General features: G+C 38.8%; 1 protein-coding gene across 1 annotated transcript; it reads left to right on the top strand.

Annotated features, from left to right (window-relative positions):
- The first annotated feature begins 18 nt into the window (after positions 1 to 18).
- Positions 19 to 19675, top strand: C9 (complement C9). The gene is made up of 11 exons (XM_075526999.1): positions 19 to 1218; positions 6445 to 6562; positions 7218 to 7365; positions 8742 to 8889; positions 10611 to 10749; positions 11545 to 11763; positions 14183 to 14423; positions 15820 to 15948; positions 18016 to 18194; positions 18401 to 18629; positions 19460 to 19675. The coding sequence occupies exons 1-11, from the start codon at positions 1133 to 1135 to the stop codon at positions 19615 to 19617; spliced, it is 1794 nt and encodes a 597-aa protein (XP_075383114.1). The 5' UTR covers positions 19 to 1132; the 3' UTR covers positions 19618 to 19675.
- Positions 19676 to 25878: the final 6203 nt, after the last annotated feature.

Genomic DNA, 25878 nt, shown 5'->3' with positions numbered 1-25878 from the left:
GGTTAACAGGACTTCTTACAAGCTTGCCAAAGATGCTTGCTGGTCTGCTAGCTTAGTTTAAATAGCTGTTTACTCTGATTTGGTCTCTGTCTGAAAGAACCATGAACTGTAGTGGTGTATATAGCATCAATTGAAGCAGGTATGATGAAACAATACAATATTACAAGTGTCTGTCTTGCATTTTTGTTCAACAAATTAGTTTAGTGCAACTGGACTCATCAAGCTGGACTGAGGCTGCATCAGATTTAAGTTCCTCTAAATGAAATTATACCAAATTAAGGATTGAATAGGGAAAAAAATCTGCCTGCCCTATTCCACACCTTCCCCTCTTTCTGCCACAAAAAGGGAGGAACAGGAAAAAAAACAAAAGTAATTTTTTTACTTACCCATGGTAATTTGGAATATCCTTATACTAGCTGATTATTTTAAGCTTGCATCCAGATACTTAATTCTTCACTACTAAACAGCAGGTTATTTATGAGTTACTTCTGTCTTGTGACTGTGTCCAACACATGATGCCTTAAATCTGGATTACAGTGAACTACTGAATAGGAATGCCCTTCTAAAGAGCTAGCTTGTGGTTTGGGTTTTGGTAAGAGAGTGAAAGCTAGAAGAGTTTTAGGCTCCTTCAAACCACAAAAATCTGTGTGGTGTTCTCTTATATTGGCTGGGGGAGGAAGGAAAAGGAATCTTGGGACACTACTCCTCCAATACTCCAAATGAGGATTCCAAAGATGTTAGATGCTGAACTTGCTCTTGTAAACAGCTCTGCTTTAGAAACTACTTGTTCCTTACATGAATCACTGCTATGACAGCTTTTTACTAGGCAGTTAACTGTTCTCTAAATAAATGGAAAATGTCTTTACCATATTTAAAAGGTACTAGTAAACAAAAATGACTTGTTTTTAATCTTGAAACTGCTTTACACTATTTCCCAGTACCCACACAGGAAAAAGTGGAATCTTCTGAAAAGTGGACTTTAGAGCACTTACCGTAAGTCAGTTTTGGCCAGTAACTGGTATTCTTCAGTAAACACTGCTTTTTGTTTGTTCTCTTGGTAATAAATAACAAAAGGAACAAATAAAGAAATTACAAATTCAGTCATGGCAATTCTTGTCTATTCAGCCACAAAATGAGAAGCATGCATGTTATGCTGCTGCTTATATCCATACTATGCAATTTAGAGGTGGCTGCCTCACTTTTGGGGGAGAGCAGAAGGTAAGTGTCTTTGGTCTTCTGCAGATGTCTATACTGTTTTGTTTCTCCAACACAGAGCATAAACCTCCAATTAAGACATTTCTAATGGTAGCTTGCACAGATATCCAATGAAAAAGGAAACTACTTCTTGCTGTATTTCAAGGAGTCAAATAGAAATGGTTTATCCATTTATTTTGGATGTATGTGGCATAATAAACTTGACTGATAGCTGTTGAAGCCATCTTCTTGCAGGGAGGTGGAGCTCAGGCAACTCTTTTCTATTGCTTGTTGAGTGTGACAATATAATCTAGTCTCAATCCTTTCTTCCGAAGATGCACAATTTTATGCTGACAGTACTTCTATTCCTATTTGAAGTCTCCTAGGCTGCCTATTTCTAATTCTTTGGAAATATAGCCTTTGTTTTTTCACTGTAAGTATCACTAGAAGGAGAACTAAAAGCTTAGTCCCTACAAAAATATCATGTGAAAACAACTGAAGAGCTACACTACCAGAAATAGAGCTGCCAAGTCTGTATGTCATTTATGAGAATGGTCAGTACTAAGTGGTGAAAGAATGTGAGTCTTATAATAGATATGTTAAGAATAAATTAGGATCCATCTGCTTTAAGACTTAAATTGGAGTATGTGAAGCATTTTGATAACATGTAAATACTATCTGAACAACCAAATATTGTCTCTTGCATATGTGTCTAGGCCTGAGGGTGGCTGCTGCTATTACTGCTTGAAATACCTGAACAGACTTTCAAGAGCAGCCTTCAAAACTATAAGGATTGCTGCTTCCCTCTCTCCTTAAGTTTTGATGGTTATTATTATTTTGGCATTCAGATGCAATTACAGCACAGGTTTGATATAGTCGGTTAGAAACAGTCCAGCCAGAAGATATGATTATTACAGAGAGTTCATAGTAGGCAACATGGGCCAGCAACTTGACTTCACATCATACCAAAGACTATACAGCTTCATGATGGTGCTAGCAACTGCAGCTAGCAAAATTAAGCCCTCATGTGATGCTATCATGTCTCCAAATTCAAGAGAGCCTTCTCTCTTGGTCAGTGCTAATTGTCAAATCAAGACTTTTTCCTGAGTCATCAGTTTTGTAACTGATGAACTGAATAGCTCTGTATTTTGAAGTATGGATCAATAACAAACCACCAAAGCTGTGTGGCCTGAGGGTATACAGAGTGTACTGTGCGATCCAAGACAAGATATGAACAATTTTGTGTACTTATTGTGAAATGGCTTTTCCCTTTCAAAAAGCACTCTTCTGTCCCTCAAACTTCCCCAATTATGGATAGCAGAGAAGGTGTTTAGATTTCTGCGCTTGTCTCTGAAGTTTTTGCTCCCAACTGCCACCTTCAGTGACATTCTTCAGTAGCTGAACTGCTTTTAACTCCTTTCATATTTAAACTTTCATATTTAAATTGTGTGACTTAGTATCTCCTGTTTCAGCATGGTTTTTCAGTAACCCTTTCTCCCCGGGTTTAATGTGGAGGTGACAACCCTGCCAATTTTCCTAACAGCTTTGGTTTTTTCTAAAGAATGTTGTTGAATAAAATGCTCTTTCCATATGTGTCCCTTTGAATTTCCAGATCAATCTGGATAGCGGATGCATTGTTGGTGTTTCAGAGTTCATGAGACTCACGGGCAATGAGATTTTTCTGATTTTTTTTTTTCCCTAACCTCAAGTAAATCTAAACCCTTAAAGCTGAATCTGCAGCAAATCATATGAACCCTGTACGCTAACCTAGAGGGGGCCCAGGGGTGTGTTTACATGACTCAATGAATATTTTTGAAGAAGTTGCTCAGTTAGGATTATGTGAAAACCTGTGCCATCTGGAAGTCAGCTCACAGACTACCATCAACTCTGGTTTGCAGACAGTTGATGGCAAGACTTCCATTTGCATTGAAAAGTTCAACTTAGCCTTTCCTGCCTGGGACTTTTATTTTAGACTCAAAATAATTACTTACAGGAACCTTTGGGAGACTCTTCAGGATCTGTACTAGCTTGAGTCTGATAGCTCTTTTAGGCACACCTCCTAGACACTGCTCTTCATGCTTCATTACTGCCTGCAAGGGATTTTGGCAAGGTAGTAATTTAAAAGTTTGGAAATGCATTTCAAAGTAAACTTCTACAGTACCCAAATACCTGATAATTGCTAGGAATAAGATACCTTTAGGAATCTTATTAGGTGCCTCAATAGATCTTTAAGGTCTAAGGATTCCTGCTCCTACTATCTTCAAAGATAGCCTGTCAGTCTTCAACCCAAGGTGCCAGAATAGATGTTACTACTTAGAGGTTTACAGTCCTACATCAGTCAGGGGAGGGAAAGGTCATCTATGCAGCCACCTTTGCAGATACAGGAAGGAACAAGCTGATTCTCATCCATTTGCCAGACCAGTAGATTTTCATGTCTTCCCCCTGTTGATGTTACTGTCATGCTGAGTGGTGGAAAAATATTTAATAGAATACTGTAAAGCAACTTTTCAAAGCACTGCCTGCTTATTATGAAGCGACAGTAAATTGTAGTATTGCTGAAGCATTTGTAAGATGAGCTAATTACAGGCAAAGGAATTGTTTTTGAAGAGGCTGGAGGGCTACATCAAGCTTCAAATACGTTACAGCTTTCCCAAATTTCATAGAACAGTAAAATACATTGAAAAGTCTAGGTTGGAAGGGACCTCTGGAGATCTCGTACAATGTCCTGTTCAAAGCTGGGCCTTAGATTAGGGTATCCAGAGGTCCTGTCAAGCAGTCTTGAATATTTCCAGTGAGGGACATTACCATTTCCCTGGGTAACCTATTCCAATGTTTAATTGTTCTCATGGCAAAGGTTGGTTTTTGGTTTTTTTTTATTCAGATGGCATTTCCCCTGAAGCGACTTCTGCATGGTACCTCCATCTTCTATATAACTACCTTCCAGAACTTAGCTTTTTATGTAGCAGTTTGTAAGAGATGCAGTATGCCTCTTTCTTTTTCTTCCTTATTTTTGAGTTATAAACCTTAATATAACACAGGGCAAGTGTGACTGCAGCGCAACTTCATATGGAATTATAATTTCAAAAATCTGTATCCATTCCTAAGCTGAAGTATCATTCTGATGTATGTAAGTATGCATGCTTAGTCAATATTTGAAATACACACACCTCGCAGAGTGTTTTGGGATCTGTAAGCCTCAACAGCACTGGAGAAAGAAAGCTGGCCCCTAAGTGGGCATATGAAAGTAGAAGAAAAGGCTCAGATTGAAAGTACCATGATTAACCTAATCACAGTCTTTCTGGGTCAGAGCAAAGAGACAGCTCATCCATCACTCTGTTTCTGATAGCGATCATTAAAGGGTGGTCAGGGAGAAGTGTAAGGACAAGGTAGGTATTCAATGCCATCTCCCAGGTTCCCAGCACTTTCAACCGCCAACCACTGGGTTATTGATTTAGGTGCTCAGAGTCCCCCAGAGAATTTGTGAAAGGGAATTCTGTGTAAAATGGACTTGTTACAAGGTTGGATCTGCATCCTCTGCCAGGTACCCAATTCCTTGTGCCAGGCACACTGCAAAGCTTCACACTTCCCTACCAGCTAAGAGGTTGGGAGGTCCCTACTGTATGGAGGGAGTTCTTAATTCTTTATCTCATTTCTGCTGTCCATAGATATTGGGCATATTATGCTTTTTGCGGTTTCCTTTTTTTCAGAATCCCACCTGTTAAAACCAGCATCCTCAGCCAAGGATCCATTTACTGCAGGCCCTAGCTTGAGGTCAGGAGACTTCTGGGAAGAGAGTTGTTTAGGAGCAGCAGGCAAGACAGTGTGAGTGTATGGTACAGATACTTCCAGCAGCAGCTGTGGTGCGTGTTTACTGCTGGTGTGTGTGACAGCAGAAAATCTGAGGTATCAGAGCCAGTCAGGGTCAGCTGAATGTATAAAAGGTTGCGCAACAGCCCAGTGATCCCTGAGCTGTTTACGATTCAATAGCTGGAAAGAGGCATATGTTGATTTAGTGTCTCAATAACAACTCACTACGTATGTAACTTGAACATACAATAAATGGCACCAGAAAGCTGAACCAACTGGTGTATCTTTCTTGTCCAAACTGCAGATTTCTCAATCTTGTGGAATCCGGTTACATTTGTTTGGACTCCTGACATATTTGTACAAGGGAAGGGGGTCAAAGAGTGGAGGGCAAGGCCCTGTCTGCAATGAAAGCCCACACATCGCACTGGGAGCTGCCGATCTGCCAGCCAGTTGGGCTCAGCAAAGAAGGTCCCATTGTAGAGCAAAGGCAATAGCAGTAACCTGGAGAGGTGCAGAGCGAGAATTGCTTCGTAGTGCATGAACACTCAGCATGTAAGGCCAGATCGGAATAAATTACAGAGAGCAAAGCAGGCAAGTTAGACTTCAATGCTCCTTCGTTCCTCTGGTTTCCAGTATTGTTACCTGTGAGGATAAGGTCACCAACTATTGGCCTTGTTTTTTAAAATTAACAAGTCATCCTACAGTGCATCAGTTTTTAACGTCTAACTGTGGGTGCTTTAAAGAAACTCGATTTCTATAAAGTGATGGCCTTCCACTTACTGAGAGCCAGGAGTTTCATGGTATTTAAAACTGGGCACAAAAATGAAGAGTCACTCTAGAAAATATAGGACTAACTGGCAAAGTATTCAACTTGGCAAGCTGAAGAATAGTTAGCTAAACACTTGTCTGTTTTTTCCAACTATGTAAGTTAGCCTATTAGCAAATAATACCTTCATTTATGAGCCTTCTTTCAACTCAGGAAAGCATTTAAACTTTTATCTAGGCTTAAGGGCAACCCCATTAAAGTTAATAAGCTAAAAAATCACAACGACATGTATTGAAGTGCTATGTCTATTTGAGATGTGCCACTGTGCCTTTGTCTTCAGCTTTAAGTATGGGGAACACAGCCACTGTCTGAACAGGGGAACTGCAGATGTTCTCTTCAATAGAGAACCAGAAGAGCATAAGTATGCACAAAGATCTAAAAAAAGGAAAAAGAGCTGGCTTATTAAGTCTTCAAAGTTTTTTTAATATCATTTTGAACCACCAAAGAATTTAAGATTAGGCAGTTGTTTATGCATCTGTGTACCAAGTACTGCTATGAAAGTGAAGCAGAAAACAGCTTGAAGATGCTTCCAAAATATTGGTCTATGGTTTAAATGCAAACTCACATGTGATTTTAGTGTACTTCCCAGGACTGTACTGGAATGTTTTGTTTGACAGCTCTTCAGAAAAAGCTTTCCACAGGGGGACAAGACAACTGAATGCTCCATTCCCCATAGATTGTAAGCTGAGCAGCTGGAGCGCATGGGGGCCCTGCGACCCATGCACCTATCAAAGGGTAAGCTATAGCTGGAAGTCTTTGTTCCAAAGCCACAACCAAAGAGACATTATCTGTCTGCCTTTTGGTTATGGGAAAATATCAGACTGCAACTCTTAATATTGTATGTTCATGATCTGATGAAAGCCATAATCATTTCAGATCTGAAGCCATAAGAGTAAGAGAAGACTACATCCAGATGTACAAAACTGGTTAAGGGGTTCTCATGCAAAATGTTTTGTTGATAGAAATTATCTGTTTTGGCCATGTGGATGTTTCTATTAAGAACATTACTTTTCAATATATTTTCCCTTTTTAAATAAAAAACAATTTTTTGTCAAAAGCAGATTTTTATTTTTTAGGGGAGTTCTTCTTTTGAGACTTAAAAAAAATGAAAGGCTTGAAAGCATACAAAATATATACAATACATTTCCTCCCTGGATTGAAGATAATGAAAATAGTGAAATAACTAAATAGTGAAAAATAAGCATCTCCATGTACTTGCTAAGACATTATTATTAATTCAATGTTCCTGTACACTTTTTTTACACCATGAACTGTGCCTATGGATTTTCAACCAAAAATGCTTCATTTTGAAAATTTTTAAGTTCAGCTGGCAATCCTTTAGTTCACTTTTCTCTCTCAGTAACGTTAATAGTGTTATTTATCCTTCAAGTTTCGCTCTAGACGTATTGAAAGATTCGGACAGTTTGGTGGAACACCATGCCTCAAGACCTTAGGAGATACACAAAGCTGTACAACCAGCCAAGTTTGTCCTGAAGAACCAGAACCAGACTGTGGTACTGACTTTCAATGCAATTCTGGTAGGTTTTGTTTTCCTGCCATAGCGAGTTACGCAATAACTCAGGAAACCACGTTTTACTTGGTTCTGTGAAGAAGTTAAATCAGTTTCCATTGAAGACAAAATACATACGCAAAAAGAGAAAGATGTTTCAGTGCTTTTCTAGTTGGGGATGATTTCCTGAAGCAGTGCCTTATTGCTAGGGTTTAAAGAGAGTCCCCAGTGTGTAGACAGGTGGGTTGCAAAGCCACAATGCCAAAACCACAGCATGAACAATGCTTGAGAAGGGGTACATTCCTCTCATCTCCCATTATAATTTGCATCTAGTTTAAATTCTTCTGTAATTTCTACTCCATGGTTAAAAGCTGACCATACTATGAGTGTCCTTTCTTCTAGCATAACTGCTCCACCTGCCACAGAATCACTATTTTTATGAAAAATCACTGGGAAAAACTAGGACTGAAGGAATTTTAACAAAATGGAAAGGGAGGTTTACTGACCTAGTATGATAGATGCTAGCTGGAGACCGGAATGCCTCTAGATCCAAAGTAGGATGTAAATTTGTAAAGTGATACAGGCATGGCATATGAATGAATGTAATGTTCAAGATTCATGATAAATCAAAATAAAATAGGAAAAGTTAATGGTAATAAAACTAGTCAAAACAGAAAAGGAAAGATTGTAAGTGAATTTTGAGTCCCAAGATGTTGTCAGTATTGTCTTTATCTCAAATACTCTGAAGTGCAAGTAGAGAAAGAAAAATTAGAAAATATGTTTCTAACTACTAGTTCACAGCCATTGCATGGCACTTACAGGTGAGGCAGTTGATATCAACAAGCATTGTTTTATTATGCTAGGGATAAATTTACCACAAATCTTTAAATCCTGGAGAAAAAAAATCAGTCTTTGTAAAACCTGTATACGCAACCTCAGGAGAATTAATATATTACTGTTGCTTTAGAACACAAATCACTATAATTTTGGACACTACAGTGTCCAAATAATATAGTCCAAATAGCAACAATTTTAACAACTTAGAAATAATTCTTTGCTGATATTGAATTAATATTTTCCTGTATTCTCTTAACACAAATTAAAAAAAAACCACTAATAATCAAAGATTAATATAGAAACAATCACAGCAAGTAACAACTTTCTGCGCATGACAGCAGTTCCCCTGTCACTTACTTTTCTTAGCCATCCTAGTAAACTCATAAGTATATATAGTAGTATCGGGGGGGGTTCATTTGAAGGACGCAGGGTGTAGGACTCGAATTCTCCATGGCAATAATAGAGACATATGAAGAGGAAGATCTCAATAAAGTGTAGCTGGGGGTGTCATTTAAAGTCCATCTTGGAAAAAAAATGCATTCATTCAATGTCTTATTCTTTGATTAGGTCGATGTATAAAGCGACGACTTGTGTGTAATATAGATAATGACTGTGGAGACCTTTCTGATGAAGATAACTGTGAACCTTACCCACAATCACCATGCCGTAACCATGATATTGATGTGTCTGAAGTTGGCAGGACCGCAGGGCAAGGGTATGTAATGAAGAAAAACTAGTCTTGGGCCTTGTGAAGAGTCTAGGACTGTCTCCAAAGCCAGCTGAAAACACTGGGGCACACTGACGTTCCCAAAAGTGGAATCTGAATCGTGTTCGCATTTGTATTCAGAAATGCTACATAGCTTTTGGAAGAACAACTAACTACTCTTTTATTTTGTATACTTGGGGAGGGTAAAATATTTATATAGACAGCGTAAATCAATCGTTACGTTAATACACAGAATCATATATAGAAGTTACATGAATATACTCACAATGCTTATTATTTAAATGCAAAGCTTGTAGATATATAGATATGTTTCAAGTGATATTTCATAAAGAATCAGTCATTCCCAATTACTTTACTAACATGCATGTCTAAAAGGGAGAAAACATATCTTGATTATTTATACAATGGGATGCCTTACTGCAACAACACTCTGCCTGCAGCTTTTTTCCAGTATTGCACTCTCCACTTCCCAGATCTTCGTTGTTTACAGGAGTTTTCCTCATTAATCTAAGTAAAAAATTAATCTTGCCATTGTCAGACCCTGCTGAGTTTCTTTTTTTTCAAACAAAAATAAAGTGTGACATACTGTGTATCTACAAATCGACTTAGAGGGCAGCTATCCAAACGGGAATAAATGAAAATAAAAGTATACTACAGCACCACCTTGTGTTTAAATGAAAAGGATGCATCCTTTTCATTTAACTTTGAAAATAGTTTTACTGCACAAGAGCAAAAATGCTGCTCTTGTAGCATGGGGAAGTAAGCTAGGTACTTAGGCATTTTTAGAAGTAGCTTCTTTATTACTTCTATTATAATCCATTACTAAAATCTTGCATGAGAAAATGTTGTATCGATGTGCAGTAGTGATGCTGGAGGCTTTGATGAATTGATAACCACTTTCTACACTCAGATAGGTATATGGACATGTATCAGACATAAATATTGGAAATACTGAAAAGATTCAAATCTATGAAACAGACATAGAAAGGCAAAAAACCGATATAGAATCCTCCAAGGAGCAGTTATTTTTTGAAGTATCGCTTGTACATTGGTACATAGATGCATAGAGCTATACAGCCGATATGCCCGCTTCTCTGGATTTGTAGTGGTTCAGATTTCCTCTCCTCCACTCCAGGAATTCTATTACTCCACCAGGTCACACCCTGGGAGAAAAAACAACACTAGGAGAGGCTGTATATTCCTTCTACAGGTTTGATGGATCTTGTACACACTTGATACCAAAGTTCCTACCAGCAAACAAACTAATATAAGTTATTAAAAAAACAGGTTAAAAGTGGCTGAAAAGTTGAGATGTCCCTTTTAAACCTATACGGAATGCTTCCTCACAAATACATTGGTCAAGAAGAAATGTTTTTTACCTCCTTTTATTCCTAAGGTTCTCACTGTGTTTGATGTTTAATATCTATCTTTTATTTGTTTATTTTTCATAAGGTGCTTTTGTAAAGCACCTTAAAGTGCTTTACAAAAGCACCTTAAAGTGCTTTACAAAAGATGTATTGTTATCTCCATTAGACAGGCGAGAGGACCACAAGAGATGAGGCAAGCTGCTGTGGATGAAGCAAGATTCAGTTCCACAGCCATAGTCTCCATCTCTTACAGAATCTGACTTTTCCAGCTATAATACCATTGTCTACAGGCTATGTGTGCTGACACCTGCAGGTGTAACCTCTCCTGTATTTCTCTTATAGAATCAATGTCTTAGGGATGAAGCCACTGGCCAGCCCATTTGATAATAACTTTTTCAATGGCCTTTGTGAAAGGGTGCGTGATGGAAACACGCGGACATACTACCGCAAGCCATGGAATGTGGGTGTTCTCAATTACGATGTAAGTCTAAGTCCTTCTGTGCAAACTAGGATGTGTTTAACGGAATGAAAAATCCTGACATCCTCTTAGAAGACTCAGCGTATCTCTTGAGTTACACACCAGCAGCTTTTTAGCATCAAGCTTTTGATAAAGTCCAGAGGGAAACAGGTTTTATTATCATTTGCTTTAGCAGTTAAGCTCAGTTGCACCAGATAAATTCCCACATGTTCATTGCTGCACCTGTGCCTAGTAAATGAAACTATCTTTCTGGAATGTTTACAATATGAGCGGATGAGGTGAACAGGAGATGTATAGAAAGGAATATGATACCAAGCTTTTACTGGGTAGAGCAGCAATCAAGCTACTTTTTCAAGGACACACAAAAGACACTGATAAAAAGACAGGAATAATATTATAATACTCTGGTCCTGCTTGGGTTTTCTGATCAATGATGACTTTCTCTGTCCCACTGAAAAAAAATCTAATAGTCACTACTATTAGTCACTACTAGTCACTACTAAATCTAATAGTCACTACTATCTAATAATCACTACTTTGATAGTGTTCATGCTGAGATTTAACACTCACTGAAATATTGTCACTGCGGTTTTCTGTTTAGTTTGGAACCGCTGAGCTGATCCAGATGAGGTGGTTTGGGGAGGGGGTGGTGTTTCCATTTGTTTTCTTTTAAAAGAAAAAACAGCTGTAAGAAAATGTAATGCTAAACTATGTAAAACATACAAGTTGTGCTATGTAGATTTTTCTGTTACTGCCTGTTTTGTTTTCTCATACAACCTTTTCATTATCTTTTCTAAGACAAAAGCAGACAAAACCTTCGCATCTGTGTTCTACCATGATCGTGTAAAACTATTACGAGAGGTTTACATACAAAACCAAAAACACTTTAATGCTGGCCTGTCTCTGAAATACACACTTACTGAAAAAAGTAACAAAACTGGTTTACAAGGAAATGTGAAGTTCCAGTATAACAAGAATTCAAGTTTAGGTTCTATCCTGAAAAGGTCCACAGAAAGGGTAAGTTTAATCAAGCTAAAGGGTTTAATGTAACTATTTTACAAAGAGTAAAATTTACACAGTGTTAGAATAACACAAGATTAATCTTTCTAAGTATTCTAGTTGCCTGCTGCTTTTCTGTCACTTATTCACAAAAATGAAATACTGCCAATACTAGGGTTAAGATTTCAGATGTGGCCACAGGGTAACCAAATGTAGCTTCATTTTCCCACTGTTTACCCTTGACTAGCAACTACCCTCATCTTCAACAGGGGCTTGATGTTAGAAAGGGCCAAAGATCTCTGATTTCACCTTGATTAGACAACAGCTCTGGCCTAGTGCAGTGTGAGCAAATTAGGTCAAGTCCTGGGATAAAAGTTGCCACTGAGTAGGCCTACACTAGGTAAACACAAAATAGACAGGTAGAGTAATAACTGAAAGGTCAGATCTCAGCCATTCGGGTATGTCTGTACTAATAAACTAGCCTGGGCTAAGAGGCACAGGCATTAGCACTGGCACATGATAATGCGTAGTTTTACTGGCACACAGCCATGATTTTGGTCTGTGCCAGCTCTCGTGCTGTCATAAGCAATGCCCATCCTGTGGTCCCTTGCAGCATGTTTGAAGGGAATATTCCCAGTAGGCAGTCTGGAGAAAGCAAGCCTATTTTGGAGTTGCAAAAAATCCATACCACTCTACCTGCCCTTTGAGAAAGAGGAAAGGCCCTATCCCATTTTATTTACTAGTAAAGAAGTAGCTTTAGCATCTAGTGAGGTCAAAGAGACAGAAACCACAAAAAGTCATACTAGACATGCTAGACACTATGGCCTCATCCCGCAGCTGGGTGCTAGTGGAATTAACTGACCAGGTCATATACCCTTTCCCACCATATACACCCAAGTCTGTCATCGCAACATGCCATCATGTACAAGGCACATCAACTCCATAGTGCTGAAATGTATGACATGCAAGGAAGAACAGATCTGTCTCAACTACTTCAATCTTTCAAGTTTCTTGTCAGCCTTGTTGTCTAGGACCCCTTCAGAGCTCTGGAGATCAAATGGATATAAGGGAAAACTAAGATAACTATTATAACTGATTAATTAAAATAATGCTGAAGAGAATGGTCTGTACTATAAAGAGAAGCTGACATACAGCACTGACTTTGCATTGGTATGAGTTTTCTTGGGACAGAAACGGACCATTTAAATCTCAAAGCATTCATCTCCACAGGTGCAAAAGATCAAGTTCTGTAACTCAGGGTATATTACAGGCTGCTTATAGCCTAGTGGCTTGTGATAGGAGTTTTGGCCTCAAATTCTTGCTCAGAGATCAGTTCAGAAAACGAGTCATGATCTGTCACCGGCAGAAGTCTGTCACTGTAAACTCATGTTGCCGCAGGTTAGTGGAGAGGCAGTCACCTGCGAGTTAAAGCCAGGAGCAGCCTGGGAACACCAGGAGAGTAAGGGATTTTGTACATGCTGGATGGCAGGAATATTTGCACTTACCAAAATTTCCTCATAGAGATTTAGATGCCTGAAGATTTCTGCCAGTCCTAAGCAGCATCTATGTCAGCAATTTAAGATGCCTTAAACGGTGCCAGCTAATGTGATGGTCAGTTGCTAAATCCCTTTTATGTACCTCCCGTTAGGCATTACTGTTAAAGGAGTCACATAAGTACTGCAGATAATAATGGGGTTTGGAAGGCATGTGTTTGTTTAGAGTCTTAAGTGCAACTATTTCACAAGACATCATGTGTTATGGGCAGCAGCTAGGTCCTAGTTTAGATTATGATATAAAACCATCTGCAGTGTCATTTATAAAAACATCAGTCACTAAACCTAGAGTTAGAATGTACGTATGGGTCAAATGCCTCAAAGGGATTTTTTCCTGATTAATTTTCATTTTATGATGTTATTTTGGGGTTTTTGTTTTTAATTAGAGCTGTGCCCTTCCTTCTGACAGTCTGAGAATAACAGAGAAGTGATCCAAAAAAAGGGAGAACTTAGTTCTGCTCTGACTATAAACAAAGACAAAACTCCAGCTGACCACAGTGGGCAGCTTCTGTTATTTGGTGAGCCGTATGGAATTACTTTTCAATGTTATGAAAGTCAGAAAGGCACTTTTGGTAGATATTTCACTTAAAGAGAAGACCAGACCTTGTTGTCAAATAGATCACAAAGGTCTTGCTGAAATTAGTAAGGGGAGAGTTCTGCAAAACTGGAAGAACTGAAATGATCTAAATATCTTCCTGCTTCCTCAGTTTAAATTGGTGAACTTTTAATTTGAATTAAACAAGTTTGTCCCTGTTCCAAAACTCTAGATTGAATACCATGTTTAAAAGTGCTGCAGTTTCTTTGTAAGTAAAATAGAACAGATTTTCCTCCTGTGCTGCATACCAGAATGGCACTCTCATCTGCTTTCTTCTCCCTGCATTCAGAACCAAACCTTTCTGCATGTAAAAGGAAAGGTTCAGCTGGGAAGATTCCAAATGCGGAGTCGTGATGTCCGTCTCACAGATAGTTTCCTTGATGATCTAAACCTCCTGCCTGTTGAATATGATAAGGGAGAATATTTTAAATTCCTAGAAGATTATGGAACTCACTATGCTGTCTCTGGAACTGTAGGAGGGAAATATGAACTTGTGTACGTGCTGGATAATTACGCTATGTCTCGAACAGGTATGCATTCTATTGGCCTTGCTATGGTATGCAGATTATCACCAAGTCTCCAGTAATGCAAGGAGATGGATGAGGATAGATTTGTGTATATGGAGCACTACTGAACTACACTACACACAGTTCAGTGTGTGCTGCTTGTGGCATACCAGTGACATTACAGAATTACATGAGTTCAACAGAGATGAGATTCAGTCTTTGTAATTTCCAGAATTACTTGAAGTCTGTATTTTAAGTCTGTAACTGAGCAAAAAAAAATCTTAAACAAACCTCTTCAAAATATTAGTAATACTAATTGGTGTGACATGATTCACAAGAGATCCCCAAAGCCTAGAAAATCTGCTAAACCTTAAATCCAATTTGCCAATTGGTACTTTCTTGTGGTAAAATGACTCTAAGAGTATGGTAGTGGCAAAAAATAAGGAATAAATTGAAGAACTTCCTAGAAATCACATGATACGCTTGAGTGTGTTGAAACCTTTTTTATAGACTTTAACATTCACATAGGAATTGTCCTTGCCCTGGTTAAGATAGGAAAGTAGTAATTTAATCCTCCCTCATGTGCAGTTCAGATATATGTAGTTTTGTGATGGATTAAAGTGCTCATTCTGGAATGAAGCTGGAAAAGGCAGTTCTCATGCTGATTTTGGAGATCAGAAAATAAGTACCTGCTGCATGCAGCACCAACAACAATATTACTATCAGATATTCAGACTATGCAAAGGGACATGGGGCAAAGATGTCACTTACGTATCCCAGTATTACTCTGTTCAGCACCTGGAGGTTGTGGTGCTGGATCTTTTTTTTACATACCAATCTTAAGCAAAATTCTTTCTGAACACAAAAGTGAAGTTCCAGACAATATGTTTCAGTTTAATAAACAGAAAGGAGGTGTTGGAGGCAGTAGAGGATAGAGGAGGATCGGAACTTATGGGAACAGATTACTTGTAAGAGATTAGTGGCGTTAATTAACTTTATGAGGAAAAGGAGTGGAGAAGCATGTTTGAGGTTCAGAGAGAGACTAGGAGTACTGAACAATTTAGCACATAGAAAGAACAAATGATAAGCATCTGAGAAAGACAAAATTCCAATAAAATATATGGAAAGAGTGGTCCCTTGAGGGACATCTGCTTTCAGCTAGATGAAGGAAAATAGAAATCAGTTTTTGGAGGTTTTGGTATTTTCTAATCACTGTAGATCTCACCTGCCTCTGTGTAGGCACTTCAAATACAATCATTGTCATATTCATTTCATGGAAGAGGAAAATGCAGAAGATAAATAGGAAGAAGAAAGATATAAACATTTCCAATAGCCCTGGAATTTATTCTCCAAGAATAATAATATCACATTTTTTATGGTCATTCAATTCCTCTAATCACCTAATTATTTCCACTTCCAGGTGTCACTGTAGAAGATGTGAAAAGGTGCCTCGGCTATGACTTAGATGCCGGTATTGCATATAAACGCTTACAGGCCAATGTTAATATTGATGGTGGTACATGTTCAAAGATTAATGCAAAGTACAACTGTAAGTATATCCTTATTTTCAATGATATCTTTTGCTTAAGGAAAGATTATACCAATTGCTTCCCCTTTTATAATCAATATAGGCATTGCTGATAGGGAAAGGACAAATCCAGTAGACCAGTACAGGTGAGGCTGCCATACTTCCATACTCCCAGGTCAAGCCAGGCTGAACATGAGTTCTCAGTCGGCACATACACACAAACACACTTATATAACACATATATACATACACACACACACATTGCTGGCCACACAAATCAATATAGACAGAAGCACAGCACTTGGGCAAACACAAACAGCATCAATGGCTTCATCCTGTTCTCCTCTCCATCTGATCAGGCTGAAAATCTGTCAGTGAGAAGTATCACAGAATGGTTGAGGTTGGAAGGGTCCTCTGGAGGCCATCTTGTCCAACTGCCCCCTACTCAAGCGGGGTCATGTAGAGCAGATGTTCTCCTTAGGCAGCACAACTCTCAGGTATTTCAGCCCCTCCTCAACATACATATATAATCAATATAGATCCCTCCAGCAGCTGACCTTAGAGGTTCAACTGAAGCAGCAACTGGATCCGTAGTCTCCCCTGTTGCTGGCATCTGGATATACAACACCCCAAGGCCCACAGCTCCACTCCCATTGCTCGTACAGACCCCTTGATGCACATCAGAACACACACCCTCACACACACTATGGGTGCCTCCAGTAACTGGCCTTAGGTGCTCAGTTTAGCCAGCAACTGGCCCTTGGATCCTCTTGTCTCCAGTTGCCTCATACAGACACACACTTACATGCAAACAGGTCTCAGTCAACCCCAGGACCTTAGGGTCTCTCCAGCATTTGGCATAGAACCCCTGGTCACTCCAATAGCCAGTTTCTCCAGTTGTCTCACTCTAGAGACACATACATATCTAGGCCAGACTAACAGCCATTTTAATACTTGGCTCCCAAGCCACTTACCCTATTCACCTGGTAGTCTGGCTTGATATTTGCTAGTGATCACACACTGACATATGTATGCTCGCTCGCTCCAGTTATTGGCATCAGAAACACCAGGTCCCTATCACCCATTGTCCAACTCTAGTTTCTGGCACACAGATCTCCATACACATGCATGCACACAGAATAGAGTCCTCTCACCCAGGAAAATAGTTAGAAATGGAATTTAATGGTAGGCCAGGACAGACTACAAAGATCAAGGACAGTACATGGCAGACAAGCTCACTGATCAGCCACCTTTCTATATGCAATCAGTCCCCTTTTTTGTCTTTATCCCTCTATTTTCCCATGCTTGTTCCTCCCAAAGCCACCTTGGAAATAAAGGTCATCCCCCCTGACCTCTTCAATGGCATTCCCCTAAATATACTCTAAGTATTTAAGTTTGTGCAATCCCAAAATGCCCTTTTTTGTATCCAGAGAGCCTTTCTATTGACTGATCTTGCTGTTACCTCATCCTCAGCCCCATCCTGTGGAGCTAATGGATCTGCTGGGACAGGCCTGGGAGGAGTCAAGGCAGGGGCTCCCTTTTTCTGATTAGGTTACTTGTGTTCCACTACCTGTCATTGTTCCTCTCTGCTCCTTTGTGTGTCTGGAGATGAGTCTTTTATCACATGACCTAAAAATTGCAAAAGGCAAGGAGATTTACTACAGAGCACAGAAGAGGCAATTATTTTCAGTGCTCTGTTCTTGTGTTTTAGTTATGAAGCAGAAGCTCCTACTATTCCCATTCCTGCCCTTTTCTGGTTCAGCTCAGGTGATACAGTAGCATTACTCATATTATCTTTGGTTTGTTATCAAATGGCTATGATCTCCATAATTTCTGTCATTTTGTCCTACTCCTTCTTTTCCTTTCAGATATAGGGTTTTCTAATTTAATTGCAAAATAGATTTCCTCCCACATAAGAGGTATAAGCAAAGAAAGATGGAATTCCACCACAAACAGTGAGTGAAGGGCTCTTCTCTCTATGGTCATTTTATAGAGTTGAATTGGTTGTGCTAAAAGGACAACTGTTCTTCAAGATGCATGGGTGTTACACTTTCTTCTTCATCCTCTCTTCTTTCTTTCTTTCTGCAGCAGAATTTAAGGATGATGCTGTCATTGATGATGTCATTTCCTTAGTTGAGGGAGGGAAGATTGACTTTTCAGTTAAAATAAAAGAAATGTTACTGCGAGGATCCAAAATAGTTGATGTAGATGATTACACAGAGTGGGCTAAGTCTTTGGTTGATGCTCCAGTCGTGATAGAGCAACGGGTAAGTACAACTTCTTCAAAGCTGTGGCTCTCACAGTTTGAAAGCTTTTGTTCTAAGATGGTGGTGAGACTCCAAGTTTGTAATGAACTTTCAGGTATTTTCTTCATCTTGACAGTTTCTTCAGATGCTTACTCTAGTGACGGGTATATCAAAAGGATTCAGAACTTCGGAAAAGTCTGTTATGCATGGGCTTTTTTCTTCTACAGCCTTCTCCAATACACACACTTGTTCCAGTTAAGATGAGAAATGCGTATTTAAAGAAACAAAATTTGGAAAGAGCAATTGAAGACTACATTACTGAATACAGCGTGTGTAAATGTGAACCCTGCAAAAATGGAGGCACACTTGTCCTGGTAGATGGAGCCTGTACATGCATGTGTTCAAGCTACTTTAAGGGAATTGCTTGTGAGATTCCCAAATCTACATTAATTAAAGGTTAGTAAATACTCCAGACAGACTAAGATGAGCATATTTGTTATTGTGAACAATATGCTGACAAAATGAGCCTTCATAAGGACAGAAGGATGTCATAGTACTCCCTTATGCCTACTGCTGTCAAATCTCATGGGTATATGGTACGGAAGTTCGTGTAAGTTACTGGGTTCTTTCCATGAAGAGGGCACTCTAAATCAGAGTTCATTGTCCCACATACATTGTTGTGTCTTGGAATGATACCAAGTTCATTTAAGTAAACAGGAGCATTATGGAAAAATGGTGCAGTAATGGTAAGCTGATTTCAGGCAAAAGCAATCTCACCACATCATAAGCTATTTTTTCTTCAGTTTCCTGCAAAAGCACTGTTTTTGCTAACACATGATCACATTTCATAATTACTGTGCTAGCTTAATAGGTCCACAAAGGGGAAGAGGGAGATGAATGCAGTTCCACAACTGACGATGTAAAAAATTTATTGTGCAGTAAACTCATTCCCTACAACCAAGTTTTTAAAGCACAGGTGCCCAAAATGGGCCTTATAACTTGATATTCAGGCAGCTTCCCAGGGTGACAAAAATGCTGAAACCTCTGGGCTCTTAAGCAATGCCACTCTTAAGGGCATTTTCAAAAGAAAAATCTGTGTGATGGGATGTATGCTGGAGGGTGCAATGATCTGCAGAGTCACCGTAACTGAGAATGTAAGAAACAAATCATGGTCTACCTTGTCCACCCTCAAAAATGCCAAGTAAAAAGCTCTAATTAATCCTTCTGTCACTGCACAGAAGACAGAGAGATGCTGGACTAATCCTAGTATGGTGTCTTAATACCAGTTGTCACTGATGGAGGCTGGAGCTGTTGGAGTGCCTGGTCCACCTGCATCAATGGAGAAAGCACTCGAAGTCGGCAGTGTAATAATCCTACACCGGAACCTGGTGGCAGACCATGCCAGGGAGAAAGCATTGAAAAACGCCCCTGTGAAGCAAAATAGTTATGCTGCTCAAAAACAGGTAAGCAGCCTCTCTAACTACTAATGTGTTATTGCTGTTTAGAATAAATGGTCAGCCAATATTTGGGGCATTTCAGTGATACAGCTGAAGAAGTGATGGGTACACGTTTCACTTACACGTTTCATTTAAATCTGTGACTTCATATAGCTTTTAAAAACAGCCACCTTGTAGCTCGAATTTGTGAATGTTTAGATTTGTATTTGAATGTCTTGACAAGTAGTGTTATATCACGGAACTTCAAGAGTAAAATGGAGTTCTGGATAAGAACAGACTAAAAATCCAGCTCTTAAAATCCAGATTTCATCTCCAGTCAGACTCTCCATCAAAAACCTTATGTCTTAGGGAGAGGGAAAGAGACATATTTTCCAGAAATAAAATATAAAGATAGTTTAGGAGTCTGAATTCTATTACTTGGTAATTAGAATGCTTAAATCCAACAAAGGTACTGTTACAGCAGTTTTGAAACTTTTAGCTTGGAAAAAAGTAGTTTAAGAAAATGTTTAGCCTCATGGTTTTGTCAGGTTTTTTTAATTTTTAATATAATACTGCAAAGCAAAACAAAAAAATAAGCAGGATTTTGAGGATGGATGCTCTGGTCCATAAAATGGGAAGGTGGGCTCAACTTTCTTCACCTGCTGAGATCAAGAAGCTTGCATGCCACTTGGATGTGACAGTAAGAGTTTTCAGGCCCAGAAGGAAGTGTTTGGGTTTTATGTTTAACATGTTACCATAAGTTGCTTCTCATCTGGGAGGCCACAAGAAGAAAAGAGGTAGCAAGATAGGGAAAGGATTTTGAATGTTTCCCCGCTGAAACACGCTGATGGTAAGTCTCACAACATGACCTCTACTTGCGCTAGAAGTATGTACCAGGAGATTTCTTCTATGCCTGCCCTCTCTTGGCTTCAGGAGAGTTCAGCTACTTCTAATATTCTGCTTGTGAAGCACCCTGAAGAAAGCATGGCCAGCAAGATATAACAGCACTCATGGGCCATCTAGCCCTACATCAGAGAATTACAAACTGCTTCCTACAGCACCGCATCTCCAGGCTATCAAAGCTACTTATTCCATAAGTTATTCCACAGAAGGAAGAGAGAAATTGAGAGAAGAATATGATACAAGATGGAAAATTGAGAGTAATATGAGGAAGACAAGTATAGGAAGTAGGGGAAATTAAATAAAATTAGCAAGTGGCAGATTCATAACAGACTGAAGAGTGGTCCCTCACACAGAGGGCATAGCAAAAGTAAATACGCATTTTAAAAACCCCAAGACAAACTAATGGAAGGTTCTCAAACATGTAGATAATCATGCTTGCTCAGGAAGTCTCTAAAACATCAGTTTTGGCCGGATGGGAAAATATTCTGTGGAAGTATTTCTATGTGTTTCCCTACTCCTGGACATTCCCTAGATGGGTGCTATTGCCTTCTTGTTAAAAACAGGATATCAAGTTAGCCTTTCCTTGATCCAGCGAAGTTAGTCTTATTTTAAAAAAAATCTCAAAAGCAGCTTAATTTTATTCCTGCACTATATCATTGACCTGTTTCTATTCAGCCATGACAGCAAATATCATGATGATTATTCATGATACATACATATTTAGATATGTTTCCTCTGGTATGGCATAGTAAAAGGTCTTTTAAAAAAAATAACCTAACTTTGGCTCCTGATATTTCAGACATGTTGCGTACTCACTCTTCCAGCAGAAGTCAGATACTTAAGTCTTCTGAAAAATCACAGTACGTGTTTTGGTTCATTCTTCATTAGAATTATTTTACATTACAGTCATATTTGAGACACAGTGAAATCATGTTCTTGGTGAGCCATGACAGTACTGTTTCACTTAAATTTTGACAAATATATATGTCATAGCTACTATCTTCTATCACTTCTTTACTATTTTTTCTCTATTTTTAGAAAACAATGATGGATTCCAAACCAATTCTACAAATCAGTTTCTGCTGGCCAGCTAGCTATCCAAGAGCAATGGAATGCCATGATTTAAACGCTTAAATGATCGCTAATCAAAACAAAGTAATACACCAATAAACATCTTAACAGAGATGAGCTGATGCAGTGGGTGTGGCCTATCTTTTATTTGTCTGTGGCAGCCATCAGGGCATGAATTATCTCTCTTTGTTAGTCAATGGCATAATGGTGTCCCCTCATCAATGTTTTTTTCACAATTCTTTGTGGTATGTTTTCAAACTGATTTTCAGGAATTCAAATCCAGCATGAGTATCAGAATAATGTATATATAACATCAGCTGATTGATGGTATATTGTTAGTAAAGAACCTGGGAGAGTCATTGATCTTCAGCAAAATGCCCTTGTAGATTTATTCCCAACCCCACATCTTATATCTAATTCATGCCCTGACTCACCAGTATGTTTATGCAGACATGCAGCTTTACTAGAGTTATTACTCTTGCTCCTCCAAACATTTGCTGAATAGCCTGACTTCATATCTTGTCTGTGTTAATGTGTTGAAGATTTTCATATGAAATCAGAGGCATATTACAAGGGGATAGAAGAGCTGTTATATTACCATCCATATTTTTAGCAAAACTTCCAAAGGAAACAAGGCTGAGGCAATAGTACTGTCATTGCCCTTACCTGTCAGTCTTCCTCAGTGGCATTTGAACAATTACTGGAAAATTTGTTTGGGGTAGGGAAGAAGGATAGTTCTCAAAGAAGTTTCATGAAAAATTTTAAGAAAAAAAAAAGTTAGTGTCCCTGTTGAGGACAAAGTATTAATGTTAACTTAGCTATTCTACTAGACACCAGAAGATCTACATGGAAGCAAGATACAAGAAAACAGACTTCTTTTAGGAAGTTAAGAACAAAGGTATATGAGGGCTGAGCGGTTTGGAAACACTGGAATGGTAAAAGCCATTGCACGCTTGCAGTCTAGGTCTGCAAGAGTCTCCTGGAACCTTCTTTACCTGCCTCCTGCCCACCAGAAGTGACCCTGAAGACTTTTAGTACCAAAGACCAACCATCACAAAAGAAAGCAGGAGACAGAACTGTTTCCCAGGCCCCTATGGTAGGAGAGCATTCAAAAAGTAAAAGTGTACTGATGACCAAAGAAAGTGAATCACACCCCATACTACAAAGGCAGACCAAAAAAGGCCTTTCACTGGTTTCTGACACCATGAGCAGTTCCCTTCACACCAGAGAAGTGGAAATAGGCTTCCACTAATTTATGTTCCCAAGTACAAACACAGGATTTTCTCAATGGACGGAGCACACATGCACCTAGCATCCTTGCAGTCTTCCTGGGACATTTCAGAAAGCCCCAAGCCTAACACCTGTGTACTTTGCTGCACTGTGCACCTGGAATAAAGCTGCTCGTGGTGGAATATCTGATTTTGCTGCCTCACTGTGGGAAAAGCAGGAATCCTCATCAAGAGTGGAGCTATCAGACATCAGGAAATCCCTAACAGACAGAGAAATTCCTCAAGAGCTGCACATGTAAACATTCTTGGTTGAAAAAAATAAAAAGAGGACAAGCCTAGGGAAATCTACCATAGCCTGAGATTTAACCTTCAGTGTGACCAGACATGCTGATCAAGCATCTTTCCAGCACTGTTAGTATTCTCCATCTCACAAACAGATTTTTCTCCTAACGTTAGAATTCTCCCTGTCCTGTCATTATGTCTCTGTCATAAATTGCTCATGTAGCATATGGAAGCCTTACTGATCTCTTTCCTCCTCTGTCCTCTTTGGAAGATCATTATTGAACATGAATGAATATGAATGAATATAAATTAATATAAAATTTTGTCTAATTCCCACTTTAAATGTACTCACAACCTATTTATACCCATTTGATTTCAATCCTTTATTTTTTAGTATAAATAATCTTTCTTCCTTGATACTTACAGACCTTGTCATAGCCTCTTTCATCTCCACTTTCTTAAGTTAGACAAGGCAAGCTCTTTTAGTGTCCTTTCAGGAGCCAGGAAGTCCTTCTACTCATACCAGAAGACTTCTCCTGTACCTGTGTGAGTTTAAATTCATGGTCACTCAACATAGCTGACTAGAACTGCACACAATACTCTAAATGAGCTCTCATCAGTACTCTACACAAATTCTTTTCCTGCATCTCCTAAAAATCATATGCCTACTTTGCACTCAAATCACATGCGTTCTTCACATGTGCATGTCATGTTAGTGACTCCTACTTATTGTCTCCCTGGCTCAAAGCAAAAATTCTTGTTCTTAGCCTTAAATATATGACTTTATTATTAAACTTTGGTTGAGTTCTATCACTCCAAGTCTTCTCATTCTTCCTGTGTAATGACCTCATTCTCCCCAGTATTAGTAGAAGCATTCAGTTTAGTACAACTTCAGATAACATCGGTATAGGCCCAGCTCTTGAACCAGACTCCTGACCCAAGTAATGAGCAGGATCAGTCCCATGATCTATGCCTGCAGAACACTGCTAGTAATCCCAGTTAAACTCAGGAATTCCCCTTCCACTTCCAAACTGATGTTGCTTTAGCCAGCTCCTTAACTACCTTGCAGTCTTTCTGACAGGTCACATCCTCTCCCAATTCTCATCACTTAAAATTCAACAAAGGGCGTTATATGAAATACTCTGCTTAAATCTAGACAGATCAAGTTAATTGTATTATGTTTACCTAAAATGCCAGTTAAACTTTGTAAAACAGATAAAGTTATTCAGACATAATCAATCTTTAATGAAACCTACCTTAAATGTAGCTACATATACCTAATATGTTCTCTTTCAAATTGTCTTTTCAAATCTGTTCTTAGAGTTGCATAATGTTGTGCTCAAGCAAATAAGCCTGTAAGCCTGTAGCTGCCCTAGTAATTTTCTGCTTTTTAGAAAACAGGTAATAAGTTTGCTAATTGCCACAATAGGTATCTGTAGTGGTATTTGCTATTATCTATCTAATAGATAATACTGATATATTGCATTGAAACTTTAACTGAAAACCAGTGGTTTAGGACTTACAGCAATGCAGCAATCCTTTCAGTGCTCTAGTACTGAGATTATGTGGAAATCCTGATATCATCACAGAATGCAGTTTAAATCTTGCTTGTGACACAGATATGGTGTTTTCTGTTACTTTACTATCATTTTTATTTGTACCCCACTACTTCAGACAGAGAAGCTTGCTTATTGAAAACTGCACTGATTTTTTATTTAGTAGTTGGACATCACCTAAAATATATCAGTGCCTCCTCTCCCCTGCATTTAGCACGTACTTCACTTCGCTCAGTGAGGGGCCATATGCCCTTTCTTCCTTCAATTTTTGTGCATAGGAAGCCTGCACCAGCGCAGAACTTTAATATCCTGTTGGACCAGGACAACCCTATTTTTCTGATAATATCAGCTATGAAGAGCTGAATAGTCAAAGGTTAATTGACAGAAATGTAGTTTCGCTTATTAGAGGAAGAAAATTACCTCAGATTTTAAACACCCATGAAAATCTGAGCCAGAAGGAGACATGCATGGGGTTGGTAGTGAAGCCTGAATACAAAAAAATTCAGGAACCCTGAGTATGAAAGACAAAAACAAAATATATTTGCCTTTTTAATTCAGTCAAAGATTAGTGAAAACATAACTATATAATTTTCCCATCAGCATAGACCTGTTTTTCATTATAATCTTGGAGGTCATAAACTGAATGAATGCTCATTCACAGTCATTTGTCCTTCACAGCAGTGCAGTGTATCCCAAACAAATGCTGTTAAAAATTCTGTTAGGTCTCTGATAATATGCAAAACAAGGATTTTGCTGATATCTTTTCCTGTGAAGGCTGGATAGACCACATACATTTTCAAAAAAGGAAGTGCACAGTGAAGGACAAAGAACATTTTTTTACTCTCTCTAGTACAGTACATACTCTTTAGCAGACTTGTGGAGACAGAGAGCCCGAAACTATGGTAAGTACAGAGCTCTATTCATTTACTTTTTATTACATGGATGCATAAGATTTAGTATTAGAACTGCAATGGATGTGACTGTAAAACTTTAAACGTATTTCTAATCGTTTTCAATTAAGTTCCTTGCAGCTGACTTCCTGCTTTTGAGGGCATGAAGAAACTTTTTAGTTTTTTTAGCTCCTTCATCATGTGAACTGGTTTGTATGTGCCTTACTGATTCTGGCCTTCAAAATTAAGGAAGAGAAAACAGTTTCTTTCAAGGCTAAGCCAACAAATTAGTTTGTGTATCTAGACGAATTGTGTGGTCAAGTGTCAATGTGACACAA

The sequence above is a fragment of the Mycteria americana genome, chromosome Z, assembly GCF_035582795.1.
Source record: "Mycteria americana isolate JAX WOST 10 ecotype Jacksonville Zoo and Gardens chromosome Z, USCA_MyAme_1.0, whole genome shotgun sequence".
Lineage (NCBI taxonomy): Eukaryota > Metazoa > Chordata > Aves > Ciconiiformes > Ciconiidae > Mycteria > Mycteria americana.
Note: the sequence above shows the minus strand (reverse complement) of the source record. Positions and strands in the feature narration are given on the sequence as shown.

Excerpts from the sequence above, each read along its gene's own strand:
- C9 (XM_075526999.1), top strand. The coding sequence starts at position 1,133 with ATGAGAAGCATGCATGTTATGCTGCTGCTTATATCCATACTATGCAAT. Across the intron at positions 7,366-8,741 it reads TGACTTTCAATGCAATTCTG|GTCGATGTATAAAGCGACGA; the intron begins GTAGGTTTTGTT and ends TTCTTTGATTAG. Across the intron at positions 8,890-10,610 it reads GGCAGGACCGCAGGGCAAGG|AATCAATGTCTTAGGGATGA; the intron begins GTATGTAATGAA and ends TTTCTCTTATAG.